This window comes from Chrysemys picta, chromosome 9 (assembly GCF_011386835.1).
Source record: "Chrysemys picta bellii isolate R12L10 chromosome 9, ASM1138683v2, whole genome shotgun sequence".
Classification (NCBI taxonomy): domain Eukaryota; kingdom Metazoa; phylum Chordata; order Testudines; family Emydidae; genus Chrysemys; species Chrysemys picta.
The window spans coordinates 61,731,704-61,759,644 of NC_088799.1; the positions used below are offsets into that span (position 1 = coordinate 61,731,704).

General features: G+C 52.3%; 1 protein-coding gene across 5 annotated transcripts in view; it reads left to right on the forward strand.

Moving 5' to 3' along the window:
• BCORL1 (BCL6 corepressor like 1) overlaps window positions 1-27,941 on the forward strand; it is a 52,455-nt gene that overhangs the window by 10,080 nt on the left and 14,434 nt on the right. For 3 of the 5 annotated variants that reach the window (XM_065556341.1, XM_005310915.4, XM_042853360.2), the window contains 11 exons: window positions 3,696-3,786; window positions 4,082-6,670; window positions 7,142-7,307; window positions 7,599-7,679; window positions 8,049-8,456; window positions 11,150-11,379; window positions 11,500-11,706; window positions 11,835-12,001; window positions 12,214-12,359; window positions 13,443-13,520; window positions 20,034-20,187. In XM_065556341.1, coding sequence (XP_065412413.1) covers window positions 3,696-3,786; window positions 4,082-6,670; window positions 7,142-7,307; window positions 7,599-7,679; window positions 8,049-8,456; window positions 11,150-11,379; window positions 11,500-11,706; window positions 11,835-12,001; window positions 12,214-12,359; window positions 13,443-13,520; window positions 20,034-20,187 — 4,317 coding nt within the window. The remainder of the gene's footprint in view (window positions 1-3,695; window positions 3,787-4,081; window positions 6,671-7,141; window positions 7,308-7,598; window positions 7,680-8,048; window positions 8,457-11,149; window positions 11,380-11,499; window positions 11,707-11,834; window positions 12,002-12,213; window positions 12,360-13,442; window positions 13,521-20,033; window positions 20,188-27,941) is intronic. The other 2 variants (XM_065556342.1, XM_042853362.2) reach the window with 2 other exon arrangements.

Sequence of the window (27,941 nt, forward strand, 5' to 3'; positions counted from 1 at the left end):
ACAAACAATGTAGTTTGCATCTCTATTAGCTTTCAGAAGAGCAGGCTGCTAGTTTGGCTTTTGAGACAGTGGCAGGAGCAAGAGGGGGTGCTTGCCCTCAGGCTGTCTCAGAAGCTGAGTGGCCAGCTCACCTCCTTGCCTGAGCTCCCAGCCAACAATTAACCTGTGCATCACCAGCCTGGGTGTACTGATCTGCTGAGCCTTTTGAGACAGGTGCTGCCCTGGGGGAAGGGAATCACTTCCCCTCCAAGGCAGGGGGAATGGTGTTGTGGCAGCTTGAACGGGATGGTGGTCTCCTGTGTGGGGGAGAGGGGCAAGGGGGGATGTTGGACATGCCCTTCTGGCAGGCAGGCTGCCCTCACCTGTTGGAGCCCTAGGATGCCGGAGCTGCTTGGCTTCACTGACTAGCTCAATCCCTCGCTTGGGCCTGATTGTTGAAGCTGCCTGGGCTGTTGCAGGGCCAGGAACTGCGCTCTAGCTCCACCTGCTGCCCTTGCCATGTCCCTGCCTCTGTCTCCGAGGGGAGCGGGATTGGCGTTGGAGCAGGAGGTGGAGCCAGAGCAGGGATCCCAGCTCTGCTGCATAGTGCATAGGCAGCTCTCTGTGCCAGTTATCCAGCTTGTTGTCACGGAGATGGCTGCCTGGCCCAGGTCTCAGCTCTCTAACACCTCTGCTTTCAGTTATCCCATCCAACAACTCCAGAGCCTCCCTGGGCTCAAGGCCTGTGCTGCTTTTTGGCAGAGATCCCACGGGACAATAGTTGAGGATGGGGTAAGGGCCATGAGGTTTTTGGCACCTCTCAGCATTTCAGTGGGGGCAGGGTCGAAAAAGTTCCCTTAACTCTGCCTTTCCTGGCATACCAAGGCTCCAGCTTCATGGCCTTCTGGCGGGGCGCAAGGGGCACACTGGTACTGTCAATACCGCTCTTGCACGTTTTCAAAAGCCCCCAGCATCACAGTTAATGCAATTTAGATGTCTCACAGGAGGACACTGGGGAGGCCAGCTTAGACCTGAGGTGCTGGGGAGTTCCATCCCTGCCCAGCTCTGTGGCAGTAACAGAACATACATGCCTGCTGGGTAGTAGCTCACAAACTCTGCTGGGTAGAATACATGGCCTGGCTACAAATCCTACCTCACTGACCTTGGGCATGTTCCACCCTCCTGCCTCCATCGTCCTGGCTAGCAAACTGGGCAAGAAGCAGGAACCTGATTCTGCATCTGAGCTATGTTTTCCTGGTTTACAAACTACTAAAAGCCTATCTCAGGCATTAGTTCTAAGGGTCGTTCTCTTGCGATTCCAGCCGCCCCCCATCCCATCACCTCGCATCTTGCTGCTGCCTATTGCAGAAACCTGATCTTCCCTTATTAATAACAATCCTCTTAAGCCTTTTGCGGCCTTAGTAACTCGGGAAATCCAGGTTTAAGAAATCCATGTCAAATTATGTTTGTAAAGAATAACAGCAAGGATGATGTCTGGTGGGAAGGGTGCAAGGGGCCTATGCGAGGTGCTATGCTTTTGCCATAGCACAAGGGAACTAGTGCAGGTGTGGGGAAGACCGGCATTGCATTTGTAACATAGCTGTGCCATGAGGTGGGGGAGCTGCTATGAGGTCATGATACTGAGGGCATCTGAAAAGGAACAGGTGTAATGGGCCAATACCAGGATGCTTGCCCTACCAGGATGTGTAAACTTGAAGGTCATTACTCAAGCATACAACTTCAGCAGTTGTATCCCTTCGAGGGCAACCTTAGGATGGCCAAGAGAGCAGAGTACCAGTACTGGACATGGGAGCGATGGGGTTGGAGGTTTTCATCGCTTAATCCCTGTGGTAGCACACAAGGGGAGAAAAGAAAAGACAACCAGCATCACAGTGTTTATTCTGCCCCCACTGGCTTCCCCTGTAGTTAACTCTCACAGGCTGTTGTGTCAGCAGACAGAAAACATTAGGGTGAGGCCTCAAACTGTCCTAGGATATTGATCCCTGTGCTGGGCACCATGCTCTCTCTCATGGGAGCAGCTCCTGGTTCAGATGTTGACTTAGGCAGAAGCATCTCTCCAGTGTGACCATATCATGTGCACAATTGTTGCCATTGGCCTTCCCCCTCATATCTCCTTTCCTTGGATTTGATCATGGTCCTTACTCTGAATTCACACTTTCCACCTGGGGAACTCCTTTGTTTGAAGGAGTGAACTGCCCTCTTTCTGTCTTGTGAAGGATAAGGGGTTAAAGCTCCAATCACACACTCCAGGTCCCAGGTGTCTCCTGCTTTGATGCTGGAGGGGAGTGATAGAGCTGAATGTGCTCAGGCTCCTGGAGCAGTGACAGGACTCTGCAGCTATCTGAAGGGTCTATGAAGCAGGGACATGACTGACACTAGTGCCCTACGGATGGGAAGAGAAACTATAGGTGAGAAGTGTAGATGGTTCTGGGTGGAGTGTAGGGGGGATAAGACCGGAATAATGGATGGGTGTGGAATTAAAATTACTGGGGGGGGGGGGGGGGGGGATTTGGTTTTGGACCAGTACCAGGGTTACTGGTTATTGTGTGGCTGGAAGATTGTGGGGGGGAGGGGGCACGTGAGAGGAATTGGGGTAGTATGCCTGGTGGATGGGGAATGAACAACAGTTGTAATGTGTGGGTGTGAGAGAGAGACTGGGAGGGTGGGTGGGATAGGAATGTGAGTCTGGGGGGAGGGCAGGATTGAAAGGTGGGGGTTGCAGATGGGGGGGGGGGTTGTGGGGTGGGCAGACCTAGAATGTGCAAATGGGGAGAAGACAGGACAAGAACATGAGGAGGCTGGGGGAGAACTCTGAATGAGTGTGGGGCAGGCGGGACTGGGCCTGGGGAGATTGTATGGGGCAGGGCTGGGGGAGGGAGGGACTGTGGTCAGAAGCGGGAGTTGGGGGATGATGAGACTGTAAGCGGGGAGGGGAGTTTTAGGGGAGCATTGAGGGAAGGTGGGACTGCCAGGTGGGGGGCAGGTTCTGGGGAGGTGGTATTGGGGGAAGGTGGGACTGCCAGGTTGGGGGAGGGGAGGATTGGGGGAAGGTGGGACTGCCAGGTTGAGAGATGGGAGGCTTTGGGGGGCAGGATTGGGGGAGGGTGGGACTGCCAGTTTATGGGGGGGATGGAGCACCCGTGGGGTGGTGGGAGGTAGGACTGGCAGGCAGGAGTTTGAGGGGAGCACTGGGGGGTTGGTGTAGGGGGGATGGGCCAGCTCCCTGCCCTTCGGGTAGTGGTCATTTTGTGGGTCTCCCCATCCCCCACTCTGCAGATTCATTTGCCAACTGTCACTTCCCAACTGCTGTGGAACTTTTAAGCCAGTGCTTGCCATCTCCTTCTTAAAGGGGCAGTAGCCTAAAAATTACCTGGTGGCTATTTCCCGAGAACTGGCTTTAGAGGGATCCCCGGGCCCCCACTACCTGTGCACCTGAGGGCAGTGCAGGTAGGCTCTGGGCTGGCTGGCTCTCCAAGGTGTGCCTGCTGTGCTGAATTTGGGAGCTTGGAAAGCAGCACAGGGGTGAGCCTGGAGAGGCAGGGATTTGGGCTCTAGGGTAAGAGTCCCCACTCCCCTATGGCCAGCAAGCCCCTTCTGACTCTCAGCCCTGTGTGCAGCACGGAGCTAACAGTGGCCTAGGAGAGTGCCTCTGGGGTTCATTGTGCCTTCCTTGTCTTGTCTCATCTCTGTCATAGGAGAGCCCCGCTTTCTGATGAGGAGTCTAACAAGAGCAGCTCCCAGCACTTGGGGTCCCAGGAATTTTGTGTCAGCAGCAGCCTTTCCAAGGTGAGCTTCTTGTACAGAGTGGCTGGGCTGAGGATCCAAGGATTGTGATGGAAGGGGCCATGTGTGGGAGTTTGACCCTGGCCTGGGCCCAAGTGACGAGTGTCTTGTGACAGCATGGTGTGCAGGGCCAGAGACTGTGGAAGGCAGGAGTGCAGGGCCTGGAAGCAGCACTGCTCCCCTTTCCTGTGGGCTTCTCTCTGTCCCATAGAGACCTAGCGGCGAGAGGGAGCAGCCCTTCCTGTTGAGAAATGCTGGCTCAGCTTCCAGGGAGTCCCTTCTCCCTTTCTCATTGCAGGTGGAGCTCACAGCAGTCAGCGGTGGCAGCAATGCCCAGGGGCTGGATGCAACTAGCAGTGTGGAGGAAAAACTTGGGCCCAAGCTGGAAGAGCAGCCACCCAAACCCTACCCGAAACTAGAGTGTGCTGGACAAGCAGTGATAGAAGATAATGTGGTGGGCCCTCTGGCAAACCAGGGAGATGGCAGAGAGCTGGAGCCCGCAGTCCTGGGAGCTGTGGAGCCCAAGAGCAGCAGCACTGACAGTGCCTGGACACCTGCAGATCTTCACAGTGACAAACAGGCTGATGCATCTCCTGCCTGTCCCAATGCTCCAGACAGTGAACATGCTGGGAAAGAGAAGAGCACCCTGAATGCTGAAACACAAGAGGCAGGAGTGCCTGTGGAGGAGACCCTGCCTGTGGTTGCCTCCAGCTGCAACACCCTTGCATCCACCCCAGCCACCTTCACCTTGAATAGAGTGTGTTTTTCCACATCTCAAGCCCCAGCTATGCAAAAAATGCCCCTCTCCTTTCAGCCCGGGGCAGTTCTGGCCCCAAGCCAGCCCCTAGTGTATATCCCACCCTCCAGCTGTGGGCAGCCACTCAGTGTGGCTCCTCTTCCAAGCCCCCTTGGGGTCCCCTCCACACTTGCTCTCCCAGTCCATCCCTCCTACCTGCAGGAGCGTGGCCCGCCAGGCATTATTGCGCCCCCTGAGCTGCGCTCATTTCCCTGTACCTTCTCCGTAGCCAGGCCCTTGCCTTCAGACTCCAAAGTGGTGTCTGTGGAGGTGAACCAGATGAGCTGCCCTTCACCTTCAGGTGGGAACAGCACACAGGCTGCTGCAGCTGTTGATGGCCCTTCTCCATCCATTGAGAGCTCTTCGCTTTCACCCAGCCAGCCTTCCCTGACAGCATCATGTGGGAGTGCAGCTCCCCCACCAGGTACTGGCCTGCACACTAGGGCCTCTGGTGCTCCAGAGCAGGTTGCTCAAGGGGCCACCACTTCGCTTTCTCCGCTGAAGTCCCCCCCACAGCTGGAGCGTGAAATGGTCTCCTTCCCAGAATGTTGCGAGATGCCTCTTGATCTGTCCTCTAAATCCAACCGTCAGAAACTGCCTCCGCCGAGCCAGCGCAAGACACCCCCCATGCCCATCCTAACACCGGTGCACACCAGTGGCAAGGCAGTGCTCACTACGGTCCTGTCCAAGTCCCAGCGTGCAGCCCAGAGCGCAGGTAGCAGCGTCACCTCATGCCTGGGCACCAACCCTCCCTTGGTAATTTTTCCCGACTTCCTGCGCAATGGTGAGCAGGGCTCCTGGATGAAAAACTCCACTGCGCTGATTAGCACCATTCCAGGCACCTACGTGGGGGTGGCCAACCCAGTGCCTGCCTCACTACTGCTCAGCAAAGACTCCAGCATTAGCTTCAGCAGGGACCCACAGCACCTCCCCAAACAGGAGCCCATTTCCATCATCGATCAGGGAGACCCCAGAAATGTTGGGCCACTCTCTGGGAAAAAAGGCAGCCAGGCTAGTGTGGAGGGTCAGCAGGACCCAGCTAGACGGTTCCTCTATGGCAGAGTTGCCCCAGGGGCTTCGTTGTGCCAATCCAAAGAACTCTCTCTCTGGAATCCTGGTCAGGGAAGCATTTACCCCCGATGTCCAGTTAATGGGAAACCATCCAGTCCCCAGCTTCTGCCTGTTGGGTGGTCTCCCTATCACCAGACCCCTGTGCTTTCAATTGGCATCTCCACAACCGGACAGCTGCCCCTGAATCAGAGTGGCCCCTCCAAGCCATCTGGTGCAGGCGAGCTCCCTGTGTTTCCCAGCATGCAGCCTGTAGAGTCTGGCATGGCAGTCCCCAAGGTCCCAGAGGGTCTGCCAAGACTTCCGTCTCTGGAATGGGAAGCCATGTCCAAAGCCAAGAACTGCAGGGCCTTGCCCAGGTTCTGTGAGGAGCCCATCAATCCAGTCCCCATAGCTGTAGCTCCATCTCTTCAGGCCAATACTGTGGATGCAAGGGGGGGAAAGGGGAAGGCAGAAAGCCCTTCCAGGAGCCAAGGGTGTGATGAACCAGGGGCTGACTCCGGTAGAGACAGTGTTGTACAGACTGAGGCTCCCCCAGGGAGCTGTAGCCTCAAGCAGTTAGGAGACTCAAAACCTAAAAACCAAGTGTTAGCTGCCTATCTGTCACATGACCTGCCTGTAGTCAATCAGCAAAGCCTGCAAACAGCCTGTGAGCTGCCATCTGCACCTGTGGAGAGTCAACGCAAGGAGCTGGGATGTGAGGTGGCCCGGGAGCAACCGGCCTCAGAGGCCCCCCAGTGTATGCACCAGGTGGACCTGTGCAGAGTCAAGAAGGAGCAAGTGGAATGTGATGTGCCATTTGCCTCTGGGGCTTGTCTGCGAGCTGGGGTCGCCCCCAAGGGCTTTCCTGAGACCAAACTCAAGGGAGCAGCCCAAATCAAACAAGAAGGCAGCTTATGCTGCAAATCCAAACGGCAACACGATGGGCGGGCCAAACAGGCCCACAAGAGACTGAAGTGCAGAGCCAAAGATGGAGAGGAGGCGCCAAGCAAGTCGGGCAGCCGGAGCTTGCATGGATGGAAGGTGGGTGAGGAGCCACTCAAGAGGGTCACCGGCCCCCTGGAGGGAGGCAGGCACAGATAGTTCTAGTGCTGGGACTCTGTACTTCCTAGAATAATATTGGGGGTCAAAACCAAAGTAAGCGGGGAGGGGACAGCAGTGTAAGGAGGAAGAGGAACCCATCATTGGGACAGCAAGAGGATTGGCAGCTGGGTGAAGAGATGAGTTTGGGGAACCTCACTAAGGGCCTTTTCATTCCAGGCATCTCAGTATTGCCTGGCATTGGGTTTATGACTGGAATAGCAGAGTATACAGGTTGGGATTGAAAGGCATTGGCGGAGCTGAGTAGCTGGGAGAGCTGTGGGTCAGGACTGAGAGGTATTGATACAGCTGGCAGTGGGGGACACTATTCTGGGGTCCTTCCCTTCCTGCTGTCCCAACATGATGCTTGTATTGAAGCTTGGACTGAAACCTATATCTGTCCTGTGTTTGCAGTGGCGAAAGCATCGCGGGGACTTGCATGAGATCAGCAAACGAGAAAGCCGGATTGGCCCAGGATCCATGAATGAGCACAATAGCCTCAGGGTAAAGCGCAAGCGCAGGAGGCCAGCAAAGACAGAGCTCCAATCTCCAAGGCATCGTGGGGACAGCCATGAGGAAGGTACTGTTACAAATTCTGAATAGTGTTCTTCCCTTGCAAAGCCAAGCTGTAGCATTGTCTTGGCACTCTGCTCCCCTTGCCTGCCAGAAGATCTGGCTACCAGTTCTCCTGGAGCTGAGTTGCTGTGGGCTGCAGAGCTGGGCACTACATACAGCAGGTTAGAATCCAATGTAGGGATCCGGTATAATGTAGTGTGTTGTCATTCCCAGGCCAGCAGTCCTCTGTCAGCTCCTGGATTCCCCATTAGCTTTTTTGGTGGCGTCAATCCTCAGGGTTCTCCTCTCTTCCCAGGTTACCTTGAGAAGAAACCCAAGAACAATTTCCGTGACTTCATCCCAGTGGTGCTGAGCAGCCGGACACGCAGTCAGTCAGGTTGGTGATTGCAGCAGACCCCGTAGGCCAGCCTCTGCCAGGGAGATTCAGCTAGCCAGTATGGCTGAGACTGAGATGTTCTGTCTGCTAGGCACTGCAAGCCCTGTGCCTGGCAGATGGGAGCAGAGCACTTTACTAACTTGGTCTAGTGACTGATTCAGTGGGGAGTTGGGGGTGAGGGGAGCGGGAACATGTCCCTGCCCACATGATCCAGTCAATTTTGGGGGCAGGAAGGTCTTGTGGGGTACTAAGGAGGGGCTGTCCTGTCCCCAGTTTCCTAGCTGGGAGTGTTCTTGTGGGCACTTTTGGCTCTGCTTGTGTTGAGAGGTCTCTAGTCACTGGACACACCTTGTGTGGTCCTCTCTGCAGGAAGTGTTGGTGGCTCCTCTGCTAGTGTGAGAGGAGAGTGCGAAGTGACTGGCCAGGAGATCTTACCGCTGCTGGAGGAGGAGCAGGAGGAGGAGACATCCTTGAAACGCCGCAGGCTGAGGAAATCCCACAGAATGTCCCACTATCATAGCCACAGGGCCAGAGACAGGTCTCAGTCAGAAAAGGGTAGCTGCCACCTGAGGAGGGCCCGGGAGCTGCTCTGGAGAGTGGAGGCACCAAGGCAGCTGTGGGACCCAAATGAGGAGGATGACGACGACAGCCATGTCAAGAGGAAGAAGAGGAGACGGCAGAAGAGCCGGAAATACCAGACTGGGGAGTACTTGACTGAGCGGGAAGAGGAGGAACATGTGAGCTGCTACTCCCATAAGAGGCGGAAATCGAAAGCAGGTACCAGCACTGGCAGAGGGGAAGGGTCTTGGCCCAGCTGGCTATTCTGCAGGACCTCTTCCAAGCCAGTTCCAGCACTGCTCTTAGAGTTCTGGCTTAGAACCAGAGCATCAGCTCCAATCCTATGGGCAATGGGCCGCATGTACTGCTGTTCAGGGACCATTCCCCCCATTGTGCTGCCACTGCGATGGGCCACCTGTCCTTTACAGGATAATTACTGTAAATGATGGGGCAGGGAACCCCAAATTATGTGGCAGAGTTAATTGGGTACTGACCTCACTCCACAGTCATAGGCTGGGCTGGGCGCAGGGAAGGAGGAGGCCCAGTATAATTGCGCTGGGTAAATGTGGACCCTAGGGAGAGGCATCCAAGGGTAGTGCCTGCCTGACAGGAGTAGAGGGAACTGAGGCCATTACAGTTCAGACTGTCTTTTACACATACAGCTAACCATTTGTCTTTATACACAAGTAAGCTCTAAGGCTTATGAAAGGGAGCAGGGGAAGCTTTGTCCAGCAGGCGCCTAAGAGAGAGGGTGACTTGGGAGCCAGGGGGTGTGACAGAGCCAGGCAAAATGCCTGGATCTGTGGGGTGAATCCTTTCCCACAGTGCACATTCAGGGCTGTAATAGAAAGCTGCAGTTGTTCCCCTCCCATCTTCTCCTGTTCCAGGCCCCAGTTCTCCATTCACCATCTCCTGAGTTTTCCACCTGTGGCTCAGCCAGTGACGCAGATCCTCCTGAGTCTAGGTAGCCACTCGTGCTCCCCCCCCCCCCCCCCACACACACACCCCGATTCTTTCCTGGGCATTTTGAGATGTCTGCTGCTTTGCAGGCCAGCTCTTCCTTTCCGTGCTGTGGAGGTGTTTGTGAAGCTTTTGGAAATCAGTGAATTTTGTCAGCTTCTGGAGCTGCATAACGGCCTGGCTTGTGTGTACATTGCTCTGCTGATACCCTCTGGCTTTGCTCATATGTTCCTGTTGTGGGGCTGCTGTTATCAGGCAGGAGAATGCTGCTGTGATTGTACTGGGGGGAGTGCCTCTTTGGAGTGCACAGTAACTGCTCCCGCTCTTGGGCCTCTTCTTTATCAGCAGCTGCATGATGAATCTGGGAGTGAGCCAGCCACCTGCTCCTGGAAATGATACAGCTGGAATGTCCAGGGGTGTAAACCTGGGATTGGGGCAGGGGAGAAAGAACTACCATGGCCCTTGAGGTACTGCAGGAGCTACTAATGACTTGTGATGGAGAGAGCCTGATGGAGCTGCCTGGGAAAGTCAAGTAGCCTGCAGCCAGACCACCTTCTGAATGGATGAGAGCAGTTTGACCAGTTTTCTTCAGAAAACTTGTCCTTTGCTTGGCAACTTGGGCCAAACCATTGTTTCCAAGCGAAGTTATTGATGGAGGGGCTGGAGGCCACTCACATAAGGCTGGTGGGGGCAGCTGGTTGCAACCTTCACTGTGGAGGAACCATCATCTCTTTGCAAAGTAGGAGGAGAAAATGTTACCTATGGAATTATAATTATGAACTGCACCTGTGTTGCCCTTACATAACTGTCATGTGCATGCATTCCCCTGGGAGGCAGGTGGCCTTGTCTCCATGGAGCAGAAGTGGAGAAGCAAAGTGACTTATCCAAAGTGACTCCCTTGCCCTGCACTCAGACTCTCCTCAGGCTTAGCCTTTAACCCAGGCAGTCCAATAGTACTCTGCAGGCAACATAGGGTCACCATGTTCCCCTGCAGCCCACTTTAAAGCAATTGTTAATCTCTACCCACTGGAAAAGGGCCAGCACTGCAAATGCCTGTGCATTGCTCAGTGCACAGGGGTTTTATTCTCACCTTCTTTGCACCCAAGGGCTTTATTTTCTCATCACATACTTTAATATCTTCCACTTATAATTGTGCCCTCACTGTTGGGTGTTATAAAACTGCATGTCCTTGCCTGATGTTATGGGGTTCTGTAACAAGCAACCCTGTATTTCATAGTAGGAGGGAAGAGTCCACATTTCCATTGAGAAACCTTAGCTCAGAATGTCCCTACTTCTGTGTATGTAAAATCAGCCTTAATGTTACACTTAAGAAGAAGAAATAAGAAAAATCACTGAAAAGGCAGCACGGACAGCAGTACAGGAAGTGGAATAGCAGCTGCCATCTGGGGTTAAGAGGATTCCCTATTTTCCCCTTAGTTGTGTCTCACTAGCACTGCTTAGCTTCCAAGATCTGAATAGATCACACCCTCTGGCAGTATGGCTACAGGATACTGATTTTGTTAATGCCTTTATTAAACCACTGGAGAACATGCCAACAGGATGAGAAATCAGACTCTGTTCTCCTGAGTACTGTCCCAGTGCAGAATAGCAGGCACGCGTTGTCTGGAGAAATGGAATATCCAAGTGAGTGTGTAACCAGCTCCACGCCTGCTCAGCTTAGAGACCTGCATAGGGTCAGACCAGTAAGGCGTTCTGTCATCATGCATCCCACTGATGCACTTTCATTTTCAATGTGTTGTGTTCATCTCCGTATACCCTTATTCTCCTGTACTCTGCTTCTAGGCAGAGTAACCGTGGCTTTGGTGGACCTTGGCCCAAGCTGCCAGATGTGGCCAATGAAGTCCTGCAGGGGCTGACTGTTCTTTACCCACAGAGGGAAGTCGGGCCCCTAGTCTTTGTCTCCGCATCCTGTGGACCCTGTCTCTCCTTAGATTTCAGGTACCGGAAGCAGAAGGAATGTACCCAGGGCAAAGGCTCAGAGCTGCGATTGAGGAGCAGGCTTTCCCCATCGCCCCGGAAGTCCCAAGGTCGCCCAGACTTCCGAAATGGCTTTCTCCTGGATCACCCGGACAACTCCTCCATCCAGGAAGCACTTGAGAAACCATCAGGAAAACGCAAATGTAAAACAAAACATCTGGCAGGGATCTGTGAAGAGGGGAAGGTACGATCCAGGCCTAGGGAAGGGGGATCATCAACCCAGCATGTGTAGGGGGGGAGGGAATATCTGGACCCAGCCTTGTCCGGCTATGCTGAGGAAGCTCCCTCCATCTGTATTTTCCAGGTGAAAGGGCACTGGAATCAGTCCAAGCCACGCTCTTTGAAGAAGCCCCAGGAGCTGTGGCCGCTCTGCAAGTCACGGCAGGCCAGCCCAGGAAACTCTCCTGAATTGCCCATGACCCAGCACATCCCTCCTGAGGCTCGGCGGCTGATCGTGAACAAGAATGCTGGGGAGACTCTCCTTCAGCGAGCAGCACGGCTTGGCTACAAGGTGAGTGCTGGGCCGAGAACAGCTTTTACCCACCCCCTTCTGCTGGGGCTTGCTGCTGAGTACCTCGGGAGCCCTGCCCCTCTCTTGTGGTTTGTGTAACCAGGCTTCTGGTGATGTCATTCCTCCAGGACGTGGTGCTCTACTGCCTGCAGAAAAAGAGCAGCGAGGTGAACCACCGTGACAATGCCGGCTACACAGCTCTTCACGAAGCCTGCGCACGAGGCTGGATTGACATCCTGCACATTCTGCTAGAGCACGGTGCCAATGTGAACTGCAGTGCACAGGATGGCACAAGGCAAGCTAGCTCCCAGTACTACTAGCCCAGAGAGTTTGGGGCAGAAGCTAGCGAGACAGCAGCTGCCAGGGCTGTGGGTCTGGGAGTCTTTCAGGCAGTGTCACTAGCCAACCTTTGGCAGTATAGCCATCTAGCAAAAAGCAGATTGTTTGTTTGCTCTGTGGACTGCACAGACCTCCTTTTCCTATGGTAACTCTCTTGTCCTTTGCCAGGCCTGTCCATGATGCAGTGGTGAATGACAACCTGGAGACCATGTGGCTTCTGCTCTCGTATGGGGCTGACCCCACACTCGCCACTTACTCGGGGCAGACAGCCATGAAACTGGCCAGCAGTGAGGTGATGAAGCGGTTCCTGAGCGGTAAGTGGGGCATGGTAATGATTTGATGTTTATACAGAGTACCTTCCACCCCAAAAGAACCCAAATGCTTTACAAGCTGTAGGTGTTAAACACAAAACTGCATGGCAGTATTCAGGGGCCATAGTTAGACACTCAGTCATCAGAGGATGCCAGAGCAAAGGTGGATTGAATAAACATACTTCTGCCCCGGTGCACATTGGTGCCCAGTCCAGTCTATACTGTTTCTCAAATACTACAATATAGGATATGAATCCTTCTCCAATCATAGACACAAAACCATCTGCAAGAACCTGTGTCATGTAACTAAAGGTAGTATCCTAATGCAGGGCAGAGCTGATGTGTGTTCAAACCTAACTGGCAATTCTTGCCTTTACTATGCAACTTCAACGCTCCATTAACACACACTTTTGCAGCTGAGAAGTGATGTTCTCAATTCTAAAATTACTCCCTCTGAAGAGTGTTTACCTGCCATTGTTAGCAATAATGCTTCAGGTCACTGTGACTGCACGCTTAGAGTAAAATGTCTGTTTGCTTCCTGTGCTATTTGTGTGGAATTGGTGTTGCTATTTTCCTGTTATGGGTCTTGCACAGAAGCAAGGCAGAGAGAAACAGTTAAAAAAAGTAACTGTAACAGGATGACACAGGTGTTGCCTGAAACTCCGTTTAGCTCCTTTTTGTTCCTCAGTAGATTCAAGATGATAGGTACCTTTGTATTCCTGTGGTTTTGGAAAGTTGTGCCCATGTGCTCCTCTAGACTTAACTAAATTCTTGTGTGTGTGCTTGGAACCACCCCTTCCAAATAGCTATTACCTTAACTCTAATGGGTTCTAGAGTTATTCTTCTACCCCCCCCCCCACACACACACTTTCTTTCTCCTGTTCGCAGTCCCTGGTCACCCTTTTGGAGGTTGGAGGACATATTCCTCATGAACTGTGGTCCCTTGTCTACCATTGCCTTGGGCTGCAGGGAGGAGTGAGTCACTTCAGCTCTCTGCTGCTTCCCCCAAGAGCCTTGCTGATGAAAGGATGAGAATGTTGTATAGCTGCTCTATGGGTGCCTCCCTTCCTTGCTTTCCTCTTGCAGATTACCTCTCGGATCTCCAAGGGCGTGCTGATGGGGACCCCCGAACAACATGGGATTTCTACAGCAGCTCTGTTCTGGGTAAGTTCAGCTGATTATATCTCCCCCTGCAGGGCAGAGTGTGGTGTGGCTGCTGAATGAGGACTGGACAACGGTCACACAAGCTGGGACTTGCTAAGCCTGTGGGCCTCCCTCCCAACCCATGTATAGAAGGAGAAAATGAGCAGGAAGCCCTCACTGGCATGTGATCTGCTGTAGTTTCACACCAATCACTGACTCAAGAATCTACTAGTTCCTGAAAGGGACTTTTTCTTCAAATATCTGTCCACACGGATCCCAATCTAGGGTCACATGTACCCCATGAGCATGAGATTAGCTTCTTTTGTCCAGCGTTAGTTGGGGCTATGCATGTACCCTGCATGCTCTTGAGCTCTTCCTCCGAAGGCATAAAGGGCAAGGGGCCCCAGCCACAACTCACTTCCTTCCTGCTGACCATGGCAGCAAGGTAGAACTGCCTCAGTGTGTTTCACTACCCTGTATCTGTAACGTCTTGTTACTCTTAGTGCAGATGATGTTTTTATAGTTAATGTTTTGGTAGTCCATTAGCAAAATAAAGACGACAAAACCTTTTTATTCCTTCAGGGAGTTTTGCAAGGTACTGCAGAGGCTAAGGCTCTAGGCTTTAAGTCATGCCCAGACTGCGAAGCAGCCATTCTTTTAAATGATGGGTATTTTAAATGTCTAGTGCTCGATTTGTGTATCTTTTTCGACACAAACTCCAAAGGCTAGAGATGCACATTTAAAATTATTTTTGTTAGATTACTCCATGAAGAGAGGGTCTGATTCTGAGATCCTTTGGCAGAAAGAAGCCCCCACCACTCCATGACAGCATTAAGTCAGTGCTGCTTCTATTTGTAAGGTTGCTCCCAGATCTCAAGTCTCTTTGTGTTCAGAAAGACTGGGCATTTATCAAAGGCATTTATCTGGCACAGATCCCCTCAGGTGAGTCTGTGGCTCCTGCTGCCCGTGACAGGAAAAAAAAAACTTATCTGAAACTGTCCTGGCACTTATCACGATCCCCAATACTAGCTAAAAACAGAGTGAAAACATACCCCTCATCTGACTCAGTGCAGGCTCTGTCTTCTAAATCCTGACCTGCTGGCTACGACAACTCTGGTACCAATTCAGCACCAGTCCACATCAGCTACCACCACTTCGTCTATCTTGGGTGTCATCTTCTGTGTCGCTCACTTAAATTGTTCCAGCACTGTGCAGTGGCAAAAGACCAGCATTGGTGACAATTTCTGCTCCAGTATCTATGCAATCAATATCGCAGATCTTGAAGTCAGCTGTTTTCAGCATATCTGGAGACCTGAGCTGGTATCTCCTCTACTTGATAATTCTCCCTTGTCAATAAATCTCTCATTGATACTGGAGCCAAGAGTTCCAGTAATGAAGATTTCACTGCACCCAATATCTTCGGTTTCAGTTTCAATGTGGCATCACATAGTATCAGGTTCTCCACAGTTTTCCTCAACTCCACAAAGATCAGCACCTCCTTCAGAAGAGGTGTATTCTTCTACCTTCTCATCACTTTCAATCTATAACAGAAGTCCATCGCCTAGCGCTGCCTCCTTTTCTCCTCAGTCAACTTGTGAAGGAGCCCCTGAGAAGAGAGTTTCAAGATGTTGTTCTTCTCATACAAGACAGTTCAGGAAGATCTCAGAATTGTTGGATCCCTCCCTCTTGGCCCCATATGCCATATGGGATGCAATCCTGGCCATATGACCTCCCTGGAGCCCACACCTCCATTCACTCCATATTCTTCTAAAGCTCCTGTAGTTAGATCCACCTTAGGAGATTTATCTGTATCACAACCATCTCATCCACCCCACAAAGTGCTTCTCAACACCTGGTTCAAGAATTCTGGAATGAAGAGAGAACCTGGATTGCTAGGGTGACCCTTTGGTTCTATTAGCTATTTCTTCTTCTTCTCCTTATGAAGTTATTAAGCCTTAGGGTACCTTGCACTGTCAAGGACTTTAAGGCCTTGCAGAACCTTCTGAAGAGGATCGCTGACACCTTAGAAATTCCTCTTCAGGTGTTACAAGAATGGTCACATAGAATGTTTGATTCTATTGCACACTGTTTATGAAGGCTGTTTGGTGACAGCCATTAATGGAGGCATTCTCGATCAAGCCAGGGCCCTTTGGCAGACCTTGGCCTCCATCATAGCTACCTCCAAAAGAGCAGGCTGTTGCTTTCAAGTTCCAAGTAAAGGCTCTGAGAACTTTATACTCACCTGGTTTCAGGTTCATTGTGCATGGGCAGCAGCCAGTCAGCCAAGCTTTACTCTTCGAGACAAAGACCCAAAGAAGTTGGACCTATTTGAGAGGAAGGTCTATTCCTTGCTTAGCCTTCAAGCCGGTATTGCAAACTGCCAGGTTTTGCTACCCAAGTATGATTGTCTCCAGAGGGATGGTCTACCAGTTCTTGCGTGAAATTCCACAGGATTCTAGGGTTGAACTTAAGTTTCTATATTTAGCGGGACAGCTAATTGCAACAGTGGTTCTTCAAGCTGCGTTTGATGCCTCCAACACTGTCACAAGATCAATGGTAACTGCAGACACTATGTGTACAGTGTTTGGGCTCCAGACAGCCCAATAGAGGATTTACCCTTTGACGCTCGTGGCCTCTCTAATTCTAAAGAACATGAAGCATTGCACTCATCGAAAGATTCCAAACTGATGCGTCATTGCCTAGGCCTTTACACCCCATCCCAAAGAAGGAAACCATTCAAACCACAGCACCAAGTGAGATAGATGCCTCCTTCCTCTTATTTTTAACACCAGGGACCATCAGAAACCTTTAAGAGGAGGCCTTATTATCAGAAGCAAAGGGGTTCTGCTGTAACATCTCACAACACAGCAGGCCCAAGGCAGCAAGTTTGATGCCATGGTTGAATGCCTGGACCAAATCAGGCATTTCTTCCCTCCATTTGGCATTTGCCTCTCTGATGCATTGGCTGCAATTACTGACTGCTGGGTCTCGAAATCATCCGGAAGGGCTATGAGATACAATTCCAATCCGTGCCTAATCCCTGCCCTCCAACCCATCCTTTTTCAGGGACTGCTCTTGTGAGAGCATGTTTTCAGCACTAATCTCGTAGAATTCATCAGAATGGCTGTTAGGGATTGATGTTTGCATCTCCAAATCCCACAAACAGTCTGGTGACAAATGCCTCCAAACAGGGCTGGGGAGAGCACAGCTAACTCATCTGCTAATCCAAGACTTATGGTCCAGTTACAGAATCCCAACTACACATAAACATACTAGAACTTGAGGCCATTTGTCCAATTTGCAGAGCATTTCTACCTCTGCTTCAGGGTACCAGTGCATGTTTTGATCCAGTACTACTGTGGGGCACTTTGTGAACGGGCAACGAGGAGCAAAATATCCCCCTCTCTGTCTAGTGGCCATTCTCCTCTGGGAATGGTATGTTCAGCATCATGTCCATCTCGTAGCCCTACTCTTATCTGACTTCCAAAATAATGCAATGGATGTACTCAGTAGAAAATGTTCTTTTCCTATGAATGTTCCCTCAAGGACTCAGTTCTTTTGAGAACTTTTCAGAAGTGGGCCCTTCCCATCATAGATCTGTTTCCAACCAGTCTAAACAACAAATGTCCCATGCTTTGCTCCAGGGGAGGAAGAAGTCCGGGCTCCCTCTCAGATGCATTTCTGATTCATTGGGACAGGAATCTGCTCTAAGGGTTTTCCCCCCCGATCCCTCTGATGCACAGAGTTCTTAAGGAAATAAAACTAGACAGGGCTCAAGCCATCTTAATAGTCCTGGCATGGGCATGACAATTTTTGTACTGAGAGATGGTACATCTATTGATTCAACTGCAATTCAAGCTAACAGTCACTCTGGACATAATATCCCAGGACTAAGATCTTATTCTAAATCCAGATCCAGTGTCTCTATATCTACTGGATTGTAGGCTCTCTGGCTGAGCTTGAAGGTAGATGTTGCTCAGCAGAGGTACAGAACATTCTCATTCAGAGCCAAAATTCTTCAAGGCTTATGGGGCCAAATGGAAACATTTTCAGTATGGGCTTCCCACCGTAACTTTCCTCCTGTGGGTGTCTGTTCCTATCCTCCTAGATTACCTGTCTGTCATTGAAGCTTTCAGGTTTCTCCAGAAGTTCTGTTAAGTTCTCTCAGTAGCAATATCACCAATACAGGGATGCATTTTTTTCCCTGGTTCTCCAGTAACCAAATTTTGGAAGGGGCTATTCTGTGTGTTAAGGATTTTTTCCCCTCCCTTAGACATACATGTAGTACTCCTATCTCAGAGCCTCGGTTTCAACCTACATCGTCCTGTTCTTTGTGTTTTGTCTATTAAGACAACATTCTTATATTGGTGCTCTACTCGCAAACTGAGTAAAAATCCAAGCACCGATGGTAGGACCACCTTCCATAAGGACAGTTACTCTCCATTCTCATTCTAAATTTCTGCCTCAAATGCTCTCGGTCTTTCACTTTAATCAGTTTATTCTCTTACAAGTGTTCTTTCCAAGACCTCACTCGTCCCCTGCAGATGCTTCGATATTTTAAGAGCTATCTTATATTACCTCAAGAAGACGAAACCATCGCACAGATCACCCAGGCAATTTATCTTCTGGTGATAAGTCCAGAGGACTGGCTGTTTTGACACAGACTCTCAAAATGGATGTCAGACTGCATAAGCATTTCTAGTGAACTGAATCATAGACTATCAGGGTTGGAAGGGACCTCAGGAGGTCATCTAGTCCAACCCCCTGCTCAAAGCAGGACTAATCCCCAGACAGGCTTTTGCCCCAAATCCCTAAATGGCCCCCTCAAGGATTGAACTCACAACCATGGGTTTAGCAGGCCAATGCTCAAAACACTGAGCTATTCCTTCCCCCCATAAAGGAGGTCAGAATAGATGATCATAATGGTCCCTTCTGACCTTAAAGTCTTTGAAAGAGCTCAGGCAACTTTCTCAGCCTTTTTAAGAGGCATCCCTGTACTCAAAATCTGTAGAGCAGCTCCTTGGAGCTCCATACATTCCTTTATAAACTGCTGTTCTTTAGTGTCAGCCTTTAGATCTGATACACAGTTTGGCATGGCATTCTTACAGATTTTATTCAAATAGGACTCCTGGCACCCATCACCTTAGAGCGACAGCTGCCTGCCAGTCACCTAAAGTGGGATCAATGTGGGCAAATACCCAAAGAAGAAAGAATGGTTACTTGCCTTACAGTAACTGGTTCTTTGGGATGCTTTGTCTACACAGATCCCACCATCCACGCTCCCTTCCCCTGACTGTGGAGTCTCTTTGCCTTGGGGATTCTGTATTGGTGAAAGAACAGAGTGGAGGTTGGGGCCACTGAGCCCTTTATGTCCTCGGGTAAGGGGCTTGAGGGCATGCAGGGGCATGAGTGGCCCCAACAGATATAGCTCTTTTGGCCAGCAGTATCTCATGTGCATAGGGCCCAGAATGGGATCTGTGGGGGTAAAACATCTGAGTCATAGTTACTGTAAGGAGAGTAACTTTTCCCAGCTTTTCAAGAGCCACAGGACAGAGTCACCACTGCAACTTGTCCTGCTGAGTAATCAGCTGTCTGTTGCACACAGCCCACTGCAGTGCTCCAGCTTGAACCATGGGACTGGGCCAGAGGCTCAGGCAGAATCTGGTGGCACTGGTCTAGTAATGGCTGGAGGGCATGGGCTCAGGAAAGATGTTATTGACTGAACAGTCCTGAGCCAGCACTGCAGGGAGGGACGAGAGAAGGAGCTCTGGGAGGAACTCAGCTGGTTCTCCCAAGTCTACCATTTGATTCAGATCATGGCAGGGAGTTACTGGGCAATCCCTGCGGCTGAGCCCTTCCAGTGGGAGATGCTGGGGTGGACAGGAAGTGTGAGATTCAACTGGCTTTTGTTTCTGAATTTGTTGTGGTATTTTGTACTTGTGCAGGTGAGACGCTAGTTGCACTGGGTAGAGCTGGGCAGTTTGGGCAGACATGCCAGTTTCCTCCACATGCCCCTTTGCTAGCACCCCTCACTCCTGACCTGCAGTTCTGGTGCACTGCAGTTCTGAGTCGCATGTACCCCCTACTTCCCTGCAGACTGGTTTCTCGGTCATGCCACATTGATCTGGTAGCCTGTGATGCACATACATTGGCACTAAAGTAAAGACACGTCCAATTGAAGCCTGGCTTCTAGCAGTGGCTGTTCAGGGCAGTGGGTTGCTGTGTTCCTCCAGAAGAGTTTGCACCCAGCAGTGCGAGTTTCATTTGTCTGGTGGTACCTTTGTGACACAGATCACAATATAGCAGGTGAAACCTCCTCTTTGGAGACCTGGAACACCAGCTGTAGTGGGCTGGGAGCAGAAATGTGCAGTAAGACACCAAGCCCAGATTCCTGCCCAGGGACTCTGAGCTTCACTCTTGGTGCTGAACATTTTCTGTTCCTCCCTCCATCCCCTCCCCTGTTCCTAGGGAAACACTGTGCACCAGCAAAAATGAAAGTATGGGAGATGCCAACACCTAATTTATTTGTTTCAGAGGGGAAGGATGGGATTGGGTGCGACCTTCTGCTCAACCCTCCCGGAAGCTCTGATCAGGAGGAAGAGGAGCAAGAATCAGACAGCTTCATGTTTGAGTTCTCAGACAAGCCCCTGCTTCCTTGCTATAACCTCCAGGTGTCGGTCTCACGTGGGTGAGTGTTACTTCCTATTTTTGTATAGCAACTCCTGGGCAGAGCAAATTTCTGACAAATTTGGGGACCCAGTGAGCGTATTGAGAAATGGGAGCAGGAACGGAGAACGTGAGTCCTCAGGGTTAGCTGAGAGTGGAAGTAGGCACCAGGCTGTCCTCCGAAGGGGGCAGAGCAATATGCAGTGTACATGGGCTGACTCTATATTGAGCAAGAGATGATGCCTGCTTGAGCACTTTTGAGAGCCTTAGGTGATTGCTCACCTAGGTAACAGGCATTGTAGCATCCCAATAGAGAATGTTAACGCTTTGCACATACCTTGCATATTCCATTGGTAGGTCTCAAAGCACTTTGCCAAGGTGGGCAAAATGTCATTATCCTTATCTGACCAACTTCTGTTGGTGAGAGACACAAGCTTTTGAGCTTACACAAAGCTCTTCCTCAGGTCAGAAGAAGAAGAGCTCTGTGTAGCTCAAAAGCTTGTCTCTCTCACCAACAGAAGTTGGTCCAATAACAGATATTACCTCAACAACCTTGTCGCTCATATCCTGGGACCAACACAGCTTTAGCACCACTGCAAACGTTACCATTATGTGACAGTTGGGCGGTGGAGGCATGGAGAGGTTCCAAGTTCCCCAAGGTTATGCAGCAAGTCGGTAACAGAGCCAGGAATAGTACTCAAGTCTCTTGGGTCCCATTTTGGTTCTCTACCCACTGCACGGAGCTGTCTCATAAAGGCATAGATTATTGGCCATTGTTCTGTTTGGGAATGGAAGGGAGGACACAAGCCTTACAAAACCCCAAAACAAAGATGCAAATAAGAGGTCAGAAATCATGAACTTTTGGGTGGCTATGTGGTTTAGGAAGGAGCTCAGACTGAAGCCTATAAAAGAATGAAAAATGCAGATGAGAGCAACATTTTCTGTAGAATTAGAATTAATGGAGATATCCCATCTCCTAGAACTGGAAGGGACCTTGAAAGGTCATCGAGTCCAGCCCCCTGCCTTCACTAGCAGGACCAAGTACTGATTTTGCTCCAGATCTCTAAGTGGCCCCCTCAAGGATTGAACTCACAACCCTGGGTTTAGCAGGCCAATGCTCAAACCACTGAGCTATCCCTCCCCCCTGTAGTTCATTTGTTTGTGAACTTTCTGTCCTAAACTCTTGTTTAGTATTGCTGTACACTTTTACAGCTCTGACTTCCTGCTCCAAAGGTGAGTGTGTTTCAGTGTTGTAAAGAATTCAGTGGAGATATTTCGGGATACATTTACAAATTTAAAGTTATTCTTATTTACCCTTTTTCATAAAACAAGCACAGGAGGCACTGGATTAAAAGACATGTCATTTCAAAATACTTAAGAAATAATCTTTTTTGAAGTGACGTTCTTTTAAGAACTACATAGGATGCAATATATGAGTTTCCTGATGAGTTCTCTGCTGCAGGACATTGAGGCAAACAGATGGATACATTTCATAGCTAGAGTAAATGCATGTATATGACTGACATCTACAGTTAGATTAGCTGGGATAAAATCACAAGGCCTATCAATCTTTAATCTTTCTTCTTCGAGTGCTTGCTCATATCGATTCCAATTAGGTGTGCGCGCGCCGCGTGCACGATCGTCGGAGAATTTTCTACCCTAGCAACACCCAGTGGGTCGGCTGTGGAGCCCCCTGGAGTGGCGCCTTCATGGCGCTGGATATATACCCCAGCCAACCCAGCGCCCCCTCAGTTCCTTCTTACCACCCCTGACGGTCGTTGGAACTGTGCATAGCTGTTCTCCACTCTCCCTAGCTTATCCTGTTATTTCTGTAGATAGTTGTAGTTATATTTGTTGTATAGTGTTAGATAGTTATTCATCTTACTTTTTAATAGTTGTAAATAGTTAGCGGGGGTTAAGGGGGTTGTTCTCCCCCCTTTTCCCCCCGGCACATAGCCGGGCTCATGCCCAAGACTCCTGGCTTTAAGCCGTACGCGTCCTGCGCTAAGCCTATGCCCACGAGTGATCCGCACGACTTGTGTCTGAAGTGTCTAGGAGAGTCCCATCAGACAGATAAGTGTAAGATCTGTAAGGCCTTCAGACCGAGAACCAAAAAGGAGCGGGACTTTAGGCTTAGGCAGCTCCTCATGGAGGCGGCACTTAGCCCGGATCCTCCATCAGCTCGTCCAGCCCCAGCACCGAGTGCCTCGGTGCGCAGCGCCCCTGCGGCACCGACCGGTACTGCACCGCGGGCAGAGTCGGACAAGGCCTCACGGCACCGGCCTCCTTCGGCACCGCGCCCGCCACAGGGGCCTCGGCGCCGGTCCTTGTCTCCGGGGCACAAGAAATCCGCAAGGCGCAGGAGACTGCTGTCCTCTACCCCGGTGCTGGGGGTAGAGCCGCGTCCACCTTTGGACCACCAGAAGCAAGTGCCTGCTACACCGTCGACTCCGGCACCGCGGCCGTTGAGTCCGGTGCGGACTGGATCACCACCTCGGTTGGTGGTGGAGCCTTGTCTTCCGTCCACCCCAGAGACCTTCGCGACGGCGAGAGACCTTATTGCTCTCACGGAGCCAGCACCGCCCCAACCACCGGCACCGTCGGCTCCTCGCGCAGTGCAATCCAGGGGCAAGCCTGCCCTGGTGCGCCCGCCGTCTCAGGCCGTGGACTCACGGCACCGCTCCAGGTCTCGGAGCAGGTCCCAACGCCGCTCGCAGTCCTGGCGCCGACTATCGCCTCGGCACCGGTCGTACTCGCGGCCAAGATCCTCGTCGCGGCACCGCTCTACGTCTCGGCACCGTCACGATCATCGGTACTGATCGGACTCCAGACTTAGTTCCTGGCACCGGTACGAGCGCCGCTCGAGTTCAAGGGGCCGCTCCCAGTACCATGTCTACTCGCGGTCATCCTCATCCAGGTCCAGATCCGGATCTCAGCACCGACATGGCTACCGGCACCGATCCCGGTACCGCTCACCGGCACCGCGCAGGGACCGATCACCTCCGGACCGGCACCGATCGGCACCGTATCATCTGGAGCAGATTTCGACACATTCGGCACCGCCTTGGCCCTCGAGATCAGCGTCTCGCTCCTCCGATGGGGCCTCGAGATCGGCATACCCTCCTCAGGGGCAGGCTGCTGCGGCTGACTTGGGCCGCTGGCAGGAGGTGGCGGAGGACCCTGCACAGGGACCTACGCACTGGTCGTTCTGGACCCCGTGGGCATATCACCAGGCGCAGGGGGCTCCACCATCAGCCTCTCGCTCGGCACGCTCTGAGCCCAGGGCCCCGGAGGCCACCATCTCCCGCCCTCCCCCAGGGGGCATGGAGGCTCCCGTGCCTACACCACCTGAGGCCCTGGACCCAGGGGCAGGCGATGCTCTGCTTCAGGGACCCTTGGAGCAGGACCCGCCATTAGACCCCTTGCCACCTGAGGCATCCTCCTCATCTTCCCCAGATAAGGCGGTGGCGGGCACAACCGCCACAGGTCCACCCCCGATAGATCTTCGTGCCCACTAGGACCTATTACATAGGGTGGCGCGTAATATGGATCTCCAGGTGGAGGAGATAGTAGAGGTACAGGACCCGGTGGTGAGCATCCTCTTGGCGGATGCCCCATCCAGGATGGCATTGCCTTTGATTTGGACAATTCAGGCTAATGCCACTACAATATGGCAAACTCCTGTCTCTATTCCACCCACAGCCAGAGGGGTGGAAAGGAAGTACTTCGTCCCTTCCAAGGACTATGAGTACCTATATGCTCATCCCCAACCGTGTTCACTAGTGGTGTCATCGGTCAACGCAAGGGAGCGTCACGGCCAGCAGGCTGCAGCACCCAAATCGAAGGACGCTAAGCGCTTTGATTTGTTTGGGCATAAGGTGTATTCAGCGGGAGGGCTGCAACTCAGAGCGGCTAACCAGCAGGCGCTCTTGAGCCGCTATAACTTTAATTCCTGGAACTCTATGGGGAAGTTTAAGGAGTTGGTTCCCCAAGACTCAAGGGAAGAGTTCGGGGCCTTAGTGGAGGAGGGTAAGAAGGTGGCACAGACCTCCTTACAGGCCTCCTTGGACATAGCGGACTCGGCTGCGAGGACGCTGGCCTCAGGTATCGCCATGCGGCAAGTCTCCTGGCTCCAGGTCTCGGGCTTGCCGCCGGAACTGCAGCAGACCCTGCAGGATTTACCCTTTGAGGGCCACGGGCTGTTCTCGGAGAAGACGGACTCTCAGCTGCAGAGCCTCAAGGACTCAAGAACGATCATGCACTCCCTGGGGATGCATGTCCCAGGGCCCCAGCGCAGACCCTTTGGGCCCCAGCCTCAAAGGTTCTACCCTCCCCCGCCTCATCCGAGACAGGACTTCGCCAGAAGGCAGGGACGAGGTGGTAGGCGAAGGTCGACCGGCCCTCAACCCGGTCAGAACCAGGGGCTGCCTAGGCCACCTTCAGGCCCTAGGCAGAACTTTTGAAGGTGCGGTCGAGGACGGCGCCCCAGCCACTACCCAGGATCCAGCTCCCTCCTTTCGGGATCGCCTCTCCCGTTTCCACCGTGCTTGGTCCCTTATAACCTCGGACCGTTGGGTCCTTCGCATGGTGGAGAGGGGATACGCTCTCCAGTTTTCTTTGTTCCCTCCCTCCCACCCCCCCTCCCCGTCCCTCTTCAGGGACCCTTCTCACGAGCATCTCCTTACACAGGAGGTTTTTGGGCTCCTCTCTATGGGGGCCATAGAGGAGGTTCCGCCAGAGTTAAGGGGCAGGGGGTTTTATTCCCGCTACTTCCTGATCCCCAAGTCAAAGGGGGGTCTGCGACCCATCTTAGACTTACGCGGACTCAACAAATTCATAGTAAAGTTGAAGTTCCGCATGGTATCATTGGGGACCATTATCCTTTCCCTGGATCCTGGAGACTGGTTCGCCGCCCTCAACATGAAGGGCGTATATTTTCAACATATATTTTCATATAGCGATCTATCCGCCCCACAGGCGCTTCCTGCGATTTGTGGTAAACAAGGTGCACTACCAATTTGCAGTCCTTCCCTTCGGCTTGTCCTCGGCCCCCAGAGTGTTCACAGAATGTATGGCTGTCGTGGCAGCATACCTTCGTCGACAAGGCATACAGGTGTTTCCGTACTTAGACACTGGTACGCGGCTGCACCAGAGAGCAAGTTCAAGCTCACGTCCACATAATAGTACACACATTCCACGAGTTGGGCATTCTACTCAACAACGAGAAGTCCACTCTAGAGCCAACCCAGAGGATAGAATTTATTGGGGCAGTCCTAGACTCCAGACGTGCCCGAGCTATTCTACCAGACAGTCGCTTTCATACCGTCACAAGCGTCATTCGAGGGCTCAGGGCCTTTCCGATTACCACAATGAGGACGTGCCTTGCCCTGTTGGGTCACATGGCTTCTTGCACTTACGTAACCAGGCATGCCAGACTTCGGCTCCGCCCACTTTAGGCCTGGGTATCATCGGTGTACCGTCCTTATTGGGACAACCTAAACATGGTGGTCACGGTTCTGAGCTCAGTCTTGACCTCCCTCACCTAGTGGCTGGATCACAAGGCGGTTTGCGGAGGAGTACCATTTCACGCTCCACAACCCTCCCTGCACCTGGTCACAGACGCTTCATCTCTAGGATGGGGCGCCCACCTCGGGGAGCACCATACCCAGGGCCTGTGGACCGCACCCCAACTAGCCCTGCACATCAATGTTCGAGAACTGATGGCGGTGCGCCTGGCATGCCAGGCATTTCTCAATCTCCTACAGGGCCGTTGTGTGTTAGTTCTCACCGACAACACCACGGCGATGTTTTACATCAACAAACGAGGAGCCCGCTCGTCACTTCTATGCCAAGAGGCCATTCGCCTCTGGGACTTCTGCATCGCCCACTTGATACATCTCACGGCATCGTTTCTTCCTGGAGTCCAGAATACGCTAGCGGACCGTCTCAGCAGGTCCTTCCAGACACACGAGTGGTCAGTTCGCCCAGACATCATCTATTCCGTCTTCCAGAGGTGGGGATTTCCCCAGGTCGACCTGTTTGCATCTCGAGCCAACAGGAAGTGCCACGCGTTCTGCTCCCTACAAGGGCAAGCTCTGGGCTCTCTGTCGGACACGTTCCTTCTAACCTGGAAAGACCACCTGTTCTACGCTTTCCCTCCATTTCCTCTGGTCCACAGGGTACTGCTCAAGCTGCGCAGAGACCAGGCACAGCTAATTCTAGTCGCTCCAGCTTGGCCAAGGCAGCACTGGTACACCACATTGTTGGAGCTTTCGGTTCAAACACCGATCACACTTTCTTTGTGTCCAGATCTCATCTCTCAGGACCACGGCCAACTATGTCACCCCGACCTGCAGTCGCTCCACCTCACGGCGTGGATGCTCCATGGCTGAATCGGGCAGAGCGGCAATGCTCGCAGTCCGTCCAGCAGATTCTGCTGGGAAGTAGGAAGCCCTCTACACGGACCACTTACTTAGCTAAGTGGAAACGGTTCTCCTGTTGGTGCGAGCAGCGAGCCACGTCCCCCTTGCAGGTGCCTATTCCTCTCATACTTGAATATCTCCTATCCCTAAAACAGCAGGGCTTGGCGATATCTTCAGTCAGGGTTCACCTCGCCGCTATTTTGGCCTTCCACCCAGGAGAACTCGCTTCCTCGGTCTTCTCTAACCCAATGGTCATTAGATTCCTCAAGGGCTTAGACCGGATATACCCACAGCAATGCCAGCCCGTTCCGACGTGGGATCTCAACCTGGTTCTCTCCAAGCTCACAGGGCCTCCGTTCGAGCCATTGGCTACCTGTTCACTCCTGTACCTATCCTGGAAGACAGCCTTCCTTGTAGCCATCACCTCAGCAAGGCGCGTTTCTGAACTCAAGGCGTTTACGTCCGAGCCCCCATACACTGTTTTCCATAAGGACAAGGTGCAGCTTCGCCCCCACCCTGCCTTTCTTCCCAAGGTAGTCTCACCGTTTCACGTGAACCAGGATATATTTCTCCCGGTCTTCCATCCTAAGCCACACGCTACTCGCCAAGACCAGCGTTTGCATTCTTTGGACGTACGCAGCGCCCTGGCTTTCTATATTGACCGTACAAAGCCGTTTAGGAAGACGAGACAACTCTTCGTTGCAGTGGCCGACCGGATGAAAGGCTTACCAGTCTCCTCACAATGCCTGTCCTCTTGGATCATGTCCTGTATTCGTGCTTGCTACAACCTGGCCGGCGCCCCGACGCTGCGCCTCACCGCTCACTCCACGAGGGCCCAGGCCTCCTCGACCGCCTTCCTGGCTCAAGTCCCGATCCAGGACATTTGTAGAGCTGCAGTTTGGTCGTCAGTCCACACATTTGCAGCTCACTATGCGCTGGTGGAGCAATCCAGAGACGATGCTGCATTCGGGTCAGCGATTTTGCACACAACAATGTCTCACTCCGACCCTACCACCTAGGTAAGGCTTGGGAGTCACCTAATTGGAATCAATATGAGCAAGCACTCGAAGAAGAAAAGACGGTTACTCACCGTTGTAACTGTTGTTCTTCGAGATGTGTTGCTCATATCCATTCCAAACCCGCCCCCCTTCCCCACTGTCGGAGTAGCCGGCAAGAAGGAACTGAGGGGGCGCTGGGTCGGCTGGGGTATATATCCAGCGCCATGAAGGCGCCACTCCAGGGGGCTCCACAGCCGACCCACTGGGTGTTGCTAGGGTAGAAAATTCTCCGACGATCGTGCACGCGGCGCGCGCACACCTAATTGGAATGGATATGAGCAACACATCTCGAAGAA